Source organism: Notothenia rossii, assembly GCF_949606895.1.
Source record: "Notothenia rossii genome assembly, chromosome: 9".
NCBI classification, from domain to species: Eukaryota; Metazoa; Chordata; class Actinopteri; order Perciformes; family Nototheniidae; genus Notothenia; species Notothenia rossii.
The window spans coordinates 40,995,146-41,008,566 of record NC_136907.1 but is presented as its reverse complement, the minus strand read 5'-3'; the positions used below and the strand labels follow the sequence as shown (position 1 = coordinate 41,008,566).

General features: G+C 40.0%; 1 protein-coding gene across 1 annotated transcript; it reads right to left on the bottom strand.

Annotated features, from left to right (window-relative positions):
- Positions 1-306: 306 nt before the first annotated feature.
- Positions 307-12,912, bottom strand: LOC307020813 (zinc finger MYM-type protein 1-like). Its single transcript, XM_079652398.1, has 2 exons — positions 3,062-12,912; positions 307-2,711 (listed from the first exon to the last, which is right to left on the bottom strand). The coding sequence occupies exon 2, from the start codon at positions 2,325-2,327 to the stop codon at positions 969-971; it is 1,359 nt and encodes a 452-aa protein (XP_079508524.1). The 5' UTR covers positions 2,328-2,711; positions 3,062-12,912; the 3' UTR covers positions 307-968.
- Between the last annotated feature and the right edge of the window lie 509 nt (positions 12,913-13,421).

Sequence of the window (13,421 nt, the reverse complement as noted above, 5' to 3'; positions counted from 1 at the left end):
TTTGCACGGACACTATCATTTACATTTTTTTACTATGTTCAATCTGAATTTACTTTAAAAACATCTATATTTATTCTGACTTTTTCTACATCCAACTCACAGGTTTATCATTGCTTTGAGAAAAAAGATTATTCATTTAACCATTTTTAGAAGTGAAGATATAGTCAATTGTTCTGGGAATGTCATGTTCAAACCTGAGACCTGAAAAACAGGGTTGGGGCTTAACTGGTTAAAATGTTTTACCATAATGTCTAATTGTGCATTGTATTACATCGCCCTATTTTATCTAGTTTAGCTTTTCTTGTTTTGTTGTTTGTAATGGCAGAGATTAGGGATGAATAAAGTACAACTATAACCATAATCACATTTAAAGCATTTCAATCCATAGAAAGGTCTGTGCCACACAATTTCAGTAGAAACAGGAACACTTTATTGCCCTTTTGCTTTAAAGCCACGACTCGCACTAGCTGCTTACCGCTCATTCAAAATCAAAAAGACCCCCAACTTCCTCCCAGGCACTCGCCCAAAAAGCCCAACCCTCAAGTAAAGGACCCAAAAGCCTTTTTGCGCTTATCGTTGGCACTGATAAAAGACTGGCATATTCCTTCAAGGTCCAGTCTGTCCAGTTTCTTCTGGTGCACATGACATATGGCCACATTATTCAGCCTCGTTTGACTCATCGATGATCTAAGCCATGTCTTAAGCCTCCTCAGGGCACTAAAACTCCTCTCAGCCTCTGCAGAAGAGGCAGGGACGACCAACAGAAGCCTTACTAAAGCTTCCACCTGACCGAAGAGACCTCTCACCTCTGGCACCATTTCCCGAATAATGCTAGCAACATCTGAGCTTGTTTCATAGGTGTAATTAGCCCCAAACATGGCCAGCTGCACCTGCAGTAGTCTTGAATTCAATTCAGGATACTCTTCTACCACCTTGTCCATGTCTCCGTGTAGCAGCACATTTTCAAGCTACTGCAGCTTGTGGAATCCAGCTTGTTCAAACCTCTCTATGAATTGAGTATTCACTGTGTCCAAGGCATTGTAGAATTGGACTCTGTACAAGGACTGGGCATCGGGAGGGATATGGGCAGCAGCCTGACCGGTGTAACGCTTTGTAGGTTTGCGGACATGAGGGATCTGAATTGGTTGTAGGTCCAACTTTGTTGCCACAGCAGTTGCTTTCGAGAACAATACATCAAAATGCTCCTCTGTTCGTTTGACCTGCATGCTTGTTTTGACATGGTCTACAGCCTCCAACATGCCTGAAACGGTCTGTTTCCTAAGCTGCAGGGAGGTGTTCAGGCACTCCAAATCCCCAATCAGGTCTTCAGCTATTAAAAGGCAGAGCAAAGTGTTCCCTTTAAGAAATGTTCCATGAAAACCATTGGGGTTGGCTGAAGTTTCAGGTGAGCTGCATGATGCCATTTCTTCAAGGGCCATCAGCACTGACTCATACTCATTGAGAACTGAGCGGATGGCAGGGGTACGTACAGTCCACCTGGTGGGACAGAGAGGCTTCAATGAGGTAAAAGTTGAACCATGCTCTGATTTTGCAATATTCTGGAAAATCAACTTGAACCTCCAAGATTGATTAAAGAAGCCCCCCAATTCATGGACCAGACCCATTGCATCTCTTACTAGTGGAGAGGCTCCACAGGCAGCCTGCGTAATTAAGTTCACGCAGTGGGGACCACAGTGATAATACACAGCCAGCGGTTGTTCTTTCCTTAAAATGGCTTGTACTCCCTGCAATCGTCCAGCCATGTTTGCGGAACCATCATAAGTTTGTCCTCGGAGTTGAGACAGAGGAAGCTGTAGGCGCGTCATCACATCACATGCCATCTTGGCTATATGTTGCCCTGTTGTTGATGACACTTGGTAGATTTCCAGTAATTCTTCCTTTGGTTGTAGATCTGCATCTACAGAGCGCACACATATTGACTCCTGCTCAACTCTTGATATATCTTGGGTGCCATCAATGGTAATTGAGAACTGGACCACTGGCATTGATGTTATTTCCGACACAATTTCTTTGATGATTGTATTGGCCATCACCTTCAACAGTTCGTTCTGCAATTCCGGACTGGTGAAATCGAGGGGACCTTTTAGCCAGGAGGTCAGCTCTGCAGCGCCCGTTGCCTTGTACTTTAGAAGCTGGCTTAAATTCCCACTCTCCTTCTGATCGCCTCGCAAAGCCAGACCTTGCCGCGCCAAGTACCTCACACCCTCAACAATCTTCATCAGATTTCTTCTTGCTTGTTGCTGCCGTCTTTCAAGCTCACGTGAAAGTTGCACATTAACAGGCTCTGGCTCCTGAATACTAGTCATCACAGCTAATTTGTGACACTGGCTGTGTTTATGCACACTAAATTTCTCCAGTGCCTTCTTCCAATTGTTAAAACCAGTCTTGACAAACGCTGAATCTGCTTTTGACGCAAGCTTAGACTTTTGTGCTGCAAAGTATTTAGCACAATAGAAACAGAGGACCCCTTTTACAGAGGGGCTGTAATGGAGCCATGTATGATCTTCAAACCACTTCTCCTGAAAGTAGAGTATTCTATTTGATAGGGTTTGACTGGGTATGACTTTGACATTTGGATGATTTGGGCAAAGTCCAAGCTCCTCCCCTTCCTTTCCTGTACCTTCATTTTCGCCGGCCTGGCTGCTCTCTCTCTAATTGTCAAACTCACTCTCCCTGCTTGATGGTATTATCTGAAATACATATGAGGATGATCTCATCTTAAATTAACATTAACATTAGACTGCTATGTTGTCATTATTCTGTCTTAACCATCAATATAGCTCCTTTCTGGCTTACCTCCATGTCACCAGTGCAACCTCTCCCCGTCTGATCGCCATGCTCACATTCTCTCTCTCCCTCTCTCTCTTTACTCTGAACACACCAGAGTGAACATGGAAGAAATATCAGTAAACTGTTGACTAGAAAGACTGTTGATACACATTATACATATGGGGGGACACAGGAGTCTGTACATTAACATTAGACTACTATGTTGTCATTATTCTGTCTTAACCATCAATATAGCTCCTTTCTGGCTTACCTCCATGTCACCAGCGCACACTCTCCCTGTCCGGTCGCCATGCTCACATTCTCTCTCTCCCTCTCTCTCTTTACTCTGAACACACCAGAGTGAACATGGAAGAAATATTATCAGTAAACAAGCTATCTGACTGGTAACAATACTCACTTTCTCACTGCTCTTAACTTGAGGCTGCCCAAAAAACTGTCTAATGTCACTGCCACCCTTCCTCTTGCTCATGCTTACAGCTTGACCTCGGCAATCTGCAGTTGCTGATGTGATTAATACGGGTCAGCAGCGCTGGATATAAGATAATTAAACATGTTTATTTGCAATTCTGAGCATTCTAAACCCAGCACAAGCTATGATGCACACTGCAAACCTCCTGCATGTGAGTATCTTTTTAAATGCTTCTGACGATTATGAAATACTATTTCATAATAATTGTAGAGTATTTATTATTTAATTAATTCTGGCACCTTTGGTATTCCATAGGTGTCACACATCACAGTTTTAAATCTTTCCACACCCTACAAATTACAAAATAAAATAGAAATAATCCACATGAATAAATATCTATTGGATTACATCCAAAACGACACCGTCATTTTCCACATAGCTGACACTAGCCCGCCAAACCCTGGCTAACAACTGAAACCAGCTAGCCCACAGCTAGTTAGCTACTATTCCTGAAAAGTTTGGTTTTAACATCAGAACTACAAGTTACTTACACAAAGAAGCTAAACCGGAGGGTTCATGAACATTACCATTAGGAAATAAAAATAATATAGATTACTTTAGGGCTAACTAGAAAAGATACCAGAACTGATGGAGGGCAAATTAAAACATGACTGACCTGCTTGGAGCATCAAGCTAACTGAAGGTGGACTCAGACGTGCAACAGCGAAAGACACCCCCGGGTACAAAATAAGGAACCAATTTACATTTGAAAAGAAATACCATTTTGGTGAAGTTCACAATAACAGAAAATATAGATTTTCAAGTATACAAATAACCAAAATAAAGAAGTCATAGAATAGCAATATTATTTTTAATTAAAAAAAAATAAAAAAAGAATTTTTTGCTATTTATTGGGGGGGACATTTTGAGTGTATCTGAATATTGGGGCAGATGTGTCCCCCCCAATGTATATGGTGAATACGGCCCTGACCTAATTATCTTAACACTAGAACCGCCAGAGGTGTTTGTATAGGCCTACCTAAACCCGTCAAATCCCGCTATTAGAATGCAATTTTTAACAACATAGGGTGCTACATAACACACTTTCAGGAAAAGTCACGGACTGGGAGACTTTAATATTTTATTGAAAAAAAGTTACATTGCACACACACAACACACATCACACAAATTGACCCGATTGGCGGTTCTAGTGTTAAATAAACTCACTAATTAATGAAACCAGTTCAATACGCATTATTCTTATTCTTACCATTCTTTATGAGCGCAGAAATAGTCTTAAAATCAGATCTGTTTTTTAAATGAAATCTGATGGCAGGCAGTTAGCTCTGATCACCTATGATAAATGTGCCACACCTAATCTGGCCATTCAGCCACAGAGCTCCCTCTATACAAATCAAACTGTAGACGGTGTGAAAGCACCTATTGTTTTAAATGATGGTCGGAATGTGACCTTTGAGCCTTCTGAATTACCGTGGGACAGTACATTCTAAACTAAAATGTTCAATCAATAAAGTAACATCTTATCTTAATAATATCTTCATATTAATAATAATAAATCATACAGTATGTGTCCGAAAGGGAGCAGGAGGAAGCAAACACAAAAATATACAAAAAATATACTGCATATTAAAGCAAACGATTGTAAAGGCTAAAGTATGAGCATAACAAATAAAGAAGTGTAATGTAAACATTTACATTATAATGATGATTATTTCATATATAAAGACTATATATTATTGAATTACAAGATTAGATATACTTTAGTTGATCTAAAATATTGATGTGTTCAAATGCTTTTCAAAACACAACTGAAAGTCCATGAAACTTGTCTTTCTGTATTTGTGAATGAAGCGCCATCTCCTGGTTAAAACCTGAAATTGAAAATCTGGCATCGCCCTCTTGGAAAATAGTGGGAGGGCTTAACATTCCTCAATACTGGTTTTAGGCAGGTCGTAGGCAGGAAGCTATAAGCTGGAGTCTGAAATTCGTTGCTACATCTGTATATGAAGCAGAATGTGAATAAGTCTATGTAATCTGGTCCTTCATGTTTTTGATGTCTTTGATGTGATGTCTCCTCTGTATTTGCGGGTGCCATTGTTATTGTTGTTATTGTTATTATTATCACCATGCGTCACTTTTCACCTTCTTCTCCAGTAGGACTCAGATGAGGGTGTTGCACTTTTCTTTTCCTTATACATGTGATGTTTTGGTGTTTTTGTTTCTTTTCGTTAACCGTCAAGTGGGAAATAAGTATTTTTTTTGTGTGTTTCTCTTAGTATCCTAAGATACTGTTATGTTTGGCCGTGAAACATTTTTTTTATTATGAAGGGCAGACCATCTATTTGAATTTATTTTTGTTTTTTTTAGAAAGGGGCAGGTCACATAAGATTTTATTCTTCTCCCTGCTCCTTTTCGCTCAATGGTAGTCATGTTTTGTGGCAATTATTGTACATTTTGGTTTCGCGTACCATGAGCGGGACAAATAAAAATGAAATGAAATGAAATAACCTACCATAGCCAATAACAAATACATGTAACTTAGTATATTTTTGTTGTTCATTCATATCTTATTTTACCTAGTTAACATTTATTAATTTATGCATATTTTTGTATTTCTCCAACTTTAAACGATATTTTTGGTTTACTGTCCTATAGTATACATTGGAATGATTTCAAACCTGTTTTTATTTATCCTAATAATTATAAAGGAGTGCCTTGGAAATATGCGTTCCACATATTTGTTTGAGACCCACTCAGATGACTAAGACTAAAATCAACTATCTAAACCATGGGCGTAGGAAGCATCCTGAATGTGGGGGGGATATTTTTAATGGGGGGTTTGGGGGTCCCCCCCACGAAAGAAATTAATATATTTCCTGTATTCTGTTGCATTTTAACAGGTGGTTTGATACTTTTATGTGGCTATACTAGCATGAGGAAAATGATGGGTACATTTTGTAATTTCATCCAGCAGTAAAGAAAGGAAACATATTTGATTATTAATTCAGAGCCGTCTTTGAATTAATAAAAAGCAGTTTAAATGCCAATTTTTTTTTGTACATATATATATATATACAACAATAAATATTTGTGATTGCATTGATAGATATTGTTGTGGAGAGTCATTTATATATAACTCGCAAAATACATTTGTGAATCCTTCTGTGAGCATTTATTAATATTAAGACTGATCTGACTCCATACAGATGTTAAGTTCACCTAGGAATGGTATCATTGACTTAAATGTTCAAATAAATGTTGCTCTTCTGTCTATATTGGTCATATGATGCCCCTTGACTGAAATGTTTCCTGTTCAATATCCCCACTGATTTCCTTAACATTCTGAGATGAGAGTCCACATCACAATTTACTCTAAACTGTCATTTCCCTTTCATCACTCACCTCAGCAATGGACCTCTCTCCACTGTCCCTGTATTCTGCCTCTGACTCACTCTCAAGCGCCTAGATGTCAAGAGAGGTGGTGAAGTGATCATTATTTATTGAGCTCTTTCACATTGAGTCATAACAAGTCATACTGAATGTAAATACAACAGACTCTAAAGTAAGTCCCAGTCTGTGACATTGGACATTTTGAAGACTCAAAGCCCCAAGCAGTAGGTAGAATATTAGCTTGTCTATGTGATGTGCACAGAAAATAAATAGTTAACTGAATACTGGGATGGAAATTGCCTATAAGCACTCAGTAAAACATAAACACACACAAAAAGCTTCTGAATGATAAGAAGTATAATTGAAACTTAATGCACATTACCATTTTGAGAGAGAGTACCTAAGTTAAAGAACTCAGAAAATAGTCTCTTATCGAACTGAGGCGCCAGTAAAACACACTGACTGCGTCTCTATGGACATTATGGTGTTTACATGAGCACAGAGGGATCAGGTTATTCATGTTCCCTGTTTACATGATAAATACTAGTAACCTGGCATTTTTATGCCTTTTCTCATCTAAACTATTCAGTATTTGTTTTTCTCTCTACCATGACATAAAGACGAAACTCCGCTCCAGAAGTGAGACGCTTTTGCCGCCGCCGCCGCTATCACTGTTAACTGATTAACTGCTACCAGCTGATGACTTACTTTCCTCTTCTTTGAAAAAAATGTTCTTATGTCCATGTTGTCTGTGGGAGAAAGCGTATCAAACCAAGAGATCGTCAGCTTTGATTTTCGCTGTATTAACCATTTCCTGAACATTTGGTGTGTGTGCCTTACCTCTGCTACCAGCATCGCTTCATACAACAGATCTGAGCTGTCCAACTATGACAACACTCCTTGAACTTGAACTTGCGTGTTATGTGAGAATTGGCCTTCGTACAAAGTAGCAGTGAAAACATGGTACAGAGTTTCATTGATTTGGGTATTCGCTCAATAATGAAGTGGAATGGATTTGATAGGGAAGCACTGACACAGCGCTCTACAAAGTGTGGCAAGTGGATAGACCGATTCACGGACTTTCCACATGGTAGAAGTGGGGTGGTCTAAACTAATCATTTGAAAAAGTGGGGGGGACTTGTTCCACCCTCATATAATGGCTGCGACGCCCATGATCTAAACACTCCTTTACCTCACTGAGCCTCTCAGTCTGACAGGAGAGCTCTCCTCCACCCTGGTTGTAGAAACATCTACTTCTTATATCCGTTAGCGCAGCTAGCACCAGATTCTAATAACAACAGCGCCGGTACCGGTGTGCCCTCTCTCGCTCTCTCGCTCCCACGCTCGCACTTTGGCTGTGAGCTGCGGGCGCCTGATAAGCCAACACCCCCCACTTTCATCAGTTACAGCGCCTATGTCAAAAACCGGCCCTGCCAGTACATATAGTGGCAATGTCTCAAGATTTAGCAAAAATACACCTTTATTGAACTTACAATAACACAAATCCACATAAAAAACAATCAAAAATGAAAAAGGGTCGCCACTTATTATTATTTTAATAAAAAAAAAAAAAAAAAAGAAGTTAAACCTGGGAACGTGGCTGGCGCCCCCTAGCAGTGGCGCGCATATTTCAGCAACGGCGCTGCACCTCCACTATTTGTATATAGGGGAAACACTGAAACTGTATAGTAATGAAATGTAAAATGGCATTTAACTGTCGAGGTATTTAGCTGGTGAGAGATTTGAGTTGCTTTAGCCTGTAGGAGCTAGTAAGCCTACTATTTGATTTGTTTTAGATAGGCACAACATGTTTCAGATCTTATGGGGGTACCGCTGAGAAGAGTCATTTTTTTTTGGTCATGGAAAATGAGGTAAAGGTCATGGAGAAGTCATTGAAAATCATTGGTGACAAAGTGTATGAACCCTATCGCCAGCAATATAAGGGCATTTTGACATGTGAAGGCAAAACTGGTGTCCTCACAAGTCGCGCAGTGTAAAAGCACTTATCAATATGTAAATAAAATCCTCACGCTTTTTCTCGGCATGTCCTCATAAACCCCCTATACCTGATTTCTAGTGTATATTTGTGTGTGCTCATTGTTTATAAAACGCTCCTACACATTTCCCTCTCGTTTTACACAAAATAAGCGCTTTTCATTGGCTGGACACACCTGCTCACTGATTCGGCGGCTAAAGACTCAATCAGGCAGGTTCTCATCAGGGATTGGCCAGAAGTCATCATGCGGGCAGGTTCTCATCAGGGATTGGTCTTTCATCGTTCGGTCAATGTTTCACCAAGAAACAGTAGCAGGAGGACATGGCTGATGGCAATGCGGTCTTTTAACCAAAACTGGTAAGGGATATTTTTATCATGTATTTGAAACAAAATATAAGGATTTAAATGTTTGTTTGGTGGCTAGCTACAACCTAGCATAAAAACTGCAGTTGTTCGTTTATTACTTTGTTTGTCCAGCTCAATGTATCGCCATGAGGCATGCTCCCCATTGCTTTTCGTTTGTTTTTAAAAGTAATAGGATGAAGTTAGTTAGTTATTTAGTAAGTTAATCCTACCAAGACACTGCATTTGACTGGAAACGTTAAATTTAGCTCTGCCGTCAATTAGCACAGTTTAGCTTAGCATCTTGGTGTGCTGCGTGTTACTGTGCAGCCCTCACACCCGTGCAGCCGTCTGCTGTTTCAAGGGTGCGGCTCCTCCGTGCAGAGGAGCGACTGCCGTGTTTTGCAAATTAAAACGTGCATAGTTTCATGCACCTACAGTCAGTGCAGACGTAGCTGGTGACTGTAGGTGCACTGCCGTCGGAGCACACCAGAATTATGTTCCGGGACTTGTACCGTCGAAAGTCCCGTATTTTTCGATGTTATGGACATTAAAAACGTTGTGCCTTCCTATTAATTGACTACCATTCTTAATAGAAGAGTGTATCATGCCTCATATTGCACCCCTCTATTTTCTAATGCGTCTTTTTTTTACCCAAAGAGATGTTATTGTTAACCATCAAAGCCAACTTTGAAACATGACGGACTGATTAATGCTTTCTGTATTATGAGTTATTGCTTTGGTACATTAAACTTAGCCTGTTCTCTGTTTTTATTTTTTTGCAAGGATGACACAAAGGAGCAGAAGAAAGACTCCTGAACAGGATGCAATAGAGCATATCATTCTGGGCAGAGACAAACCCTTCCTATACGCCAGGTTCATTAGCACATTTAAAGGTAAGCTATTTATCTCATACAGTATGTAGTATCAAAGACCGTAAAGATTTTTTTCATCAATATGACCCTGACCTTTTAGCCATTTCTCTTAGGTCATCAGCTTCACGGTAATTAATTTTTTGAATGAATTGCGTTAAAGTATTTAACGCATTTAACACATGTGCAGAATGGCCCGCCCCATTCATCTCACTAGTGGCAGCGCCAGGGTATGGCTGGGGTAGGCTACACCCATACCAAGAAATGGCTTAGCCCCACCATGAAAAATGATGTTAAAGTAAGCTAAATAAAGTCCGCCAACTCGCGCGGAGTAAATTGAACAGACAGCAGTTAGTAAGATTGATTTCAGCAGCCACTTGTCTGGAAATACCGAAGACCAGAAACGGTTTTGAAAACGTTTGTCACGTAGTGATCATCTTCTCAATAGAAAATCTTTGATAATTTCTTCTGGCCAATCAAGATAACGGCGTGGTGTTGTTGTAGGAATTCCCGACGGAGAATAATTTTGCTGTAGTGCACAGTGTTTCCCACAGATCTGAAATATACTTGGGGGGTGGTGGTAGCGGGGGGGGGATGGGGGGTTGAGGTGACGTGCAACAACATTAACCTTTCTGTTGCTCGCTTGTTAGCAGACCATTCACGCGATGGCAGAGCGAACAGGTACAGGCAGGGCCCATAATGATAGCCCTATAGTTTAAATCTACTACCCACACATAAACATATGGAAATGGGTTACTATTTAAAAAAAAAAAGTATTTATAAATGTATTTAGGAACCTATCCATGTGATTATAAGTGGGGGTCGACCTCAAATCCTCTAGGGGGGTCCGGGGGCATGCTCCCCCGGTAAGATTTTAATTTGAGTTAAATGCATCAATCTGGTGCTTTTTGAGGGGAAAATAAAGAGACTAGATCTATGGAAACACCTATATTAAACAGAACTGTATACATTTCAATAATCATAAAATCATGGCCATAACCAATAACATACCATTTCCAATATGAAAAAAACACTGAAACTTATAGTTATGAGTGTGTCTGTGCTCCTGAACCAGCCTCTCCTGTCTCTCTCCTCTCTCCTAGTTTTAGCTCTCAACAAGTTTTAAAAGTGTATCTTACCTTTTTTCACCTAGTTAACTTTTTATTTATTTATTCATGCATATTTTACTAATCACATTACATGACATTTCATTTAGCTGACGCTTTTATCCAAAGCGACTTATAATGACCGATTACAGAGACATTCTCCCTGGAGTAACTAAGGGCTAAGTGCCTTACTCAAGGGCAAACTAGAATGAACTCACAGCCTTCCGATCTTCAGCCCACCTCACTATCCATTAGACCAATCACTACCCTCTCAAATGGAAATATGTGTTTACATAAATGGTGACCACACCATTTGAGACCCACTGAGAACTTAGACTAAGTTAACTATCTAAACACTCAGAGTCCTTTACCTCAACTGAGCTGAGGTTATCCCGAGCTTGAATGACACACAGAGACCAATCAAGGGCTTTGATTTATGATCTGTATGATAGTGGCCATGTCGGCAGGCCACAGGCCATCATGTAGACAGCCAGTCACCCTGTGTGAGGCAGGCCACTTAACAGGCCAGAAGGAGGCGAGATCAGAGCAAGGGAGCGAGGGATCATTGTCCACAAGTTAATCGATCGCAGATGGCGTCGTGGTCACGGACGAAAAAAAAAAAAAAAAAGAAAAAAAAATTTTAAAAAAGATTTAAAATAAAAATTTAAAATACCTAAATGGGTCGCGAAATATACTTGGGCGGCCGTTAATATACCTGGGCGGCCCGCCCAAGTATAGTCTATGTGTGGGAAACCCTGAGTGCATCTCTATATACATCGATACAACATTACGTGTTGATAGAAATCAACACGTAATGAAATAAGACCCCACGGTTTGATGATTGATAGGTGTGTGGGCTGTCTTTCATTTTGACACACAGAACAATGTTATAATAAACATACATACATACTGTATGTGAAATGGATATATCCGCCTTCTTTCATTTATCTTTCCATTCCCACAACAATATACATAAAGAAATGGCATATTTTGGACATAGTTCGAATGGTGATTAATCATCATTAATTAATGCCGGGGGCATAGTAATCAGCAGCGAACCGCTTCAACACGTGTATTTTGGTGTATTCACGCCATTCATTTTGTCATTCTACAGTATTGTTGTTTTATAGTTATTAACCCAATTTGTGTTCTTAGAAATTTAAAAGTATATCTCATTGTGTGTGTTACTTTCGTTGCGGTTGTGTCTTAAGTGTAATTTGGCTTTGCTTCCTATTTATAGACATGCTTTTATTTTTGAAGGAGAGGTAGCGCTGTTGACAGGAAGTTGTTGTTGCATTGGAAACAACGTGACGGAGATTAACGGAGAAAAGTAATATATACATATAAAGACGGAGAAAGTAAACGATAACGTTTATGGTTAAGTGTTAGCACCCCCCGAACAAGCTCTTATGTTGATATTGGAGATTTCAATAAATTCAATTTGAAAAAAAAACGGGGAAAAAAGAAACAAAACGAATATCCGAATAACGAAATTGAAACCTGAATAGTACGAATATTCGGGTACAGCCCTAGTGCACAGCATAAGACTGCTTAACTCCTGAGCTCTATGGCGTTTATTTGACATATATATGTATTAGGGCTGTCAGTCGATTAAAATATTTAATCGCGATTAATCGCATGATTGTCCATAGTTAATCGCGATTAATCGCAAATTAATTGCACATTTTTTATCTGTTCTAAATGTACCTTAGAGGAATATTTTTCAAGTTTTTAATACTCTTATCAACATATGGTATGAGTGGACAAATATGCTTTATGCAAATGTTTATTATAATTTGAACAATGACAAATATTCTCATGAATATTAAACACAACAACCTCTGAACATTACAAATATTCGCCTCAATTCAATCTGGAACCGTGTGTGTGTGTGTGTGTGTGTGTGTGTGTGTGTGTGTGTGTGTGTGTGTGTGTGTGTGTGTGTGTGTGTGTGTGTGTGTGTGTGTGTGTGTGTGTGTGTGTGTGTGTGTGTGTGTGTGTGTGTGTGTGTGTGTGTGTGTGTGTGTGTGTGTGTGTGTGTGTGTGTGTGTGTGTGTGTGTGTGTGTGTGTGTGTGTGTGTGTGTGTGTGTGTGTGTGTGTGTGTGTGTGTGTGTGTGTGTGTGTGTGTGTGTGTGTGTGTGTGTGTGTGTGTGTGTGTGTGTGTGTGTGTGTGTGTGTGTGTGTGTGTGTGTGTGTGTGTGTGTGTGTGTGTGTGTGTGTGTGTGTGTGTGTGTGTGTGTGTGTGTGTGTGTGTGTGTCTCAAGGTATGCTCGAACGGGAGCTGCCTGGATGCTGCAATCATGTTGCGTGCACTGTCCGTGCTGACTTGTCCCACTGTCTGGCTACCTGCATAAAGTCAAGCGCTCGGCGCATTTGTCGGCGAAATGTCACTCCTCTGTTTTCATTTATACAGCTCCTTATATCTGTTAGCGCAGCTAGCTAGCACCAGATGCTAACAACAACAACAATACAC

What these genes read in the sequence shown, in the direction of transcription:
- LOC307020813 (XM_079652398.1), bottom strand. Translation starts at nt 2,327, where the DNA reads ATGACTAGTATTCAGGAGCCAGAGCCTGTTAATGTGCAACTTTCACGT.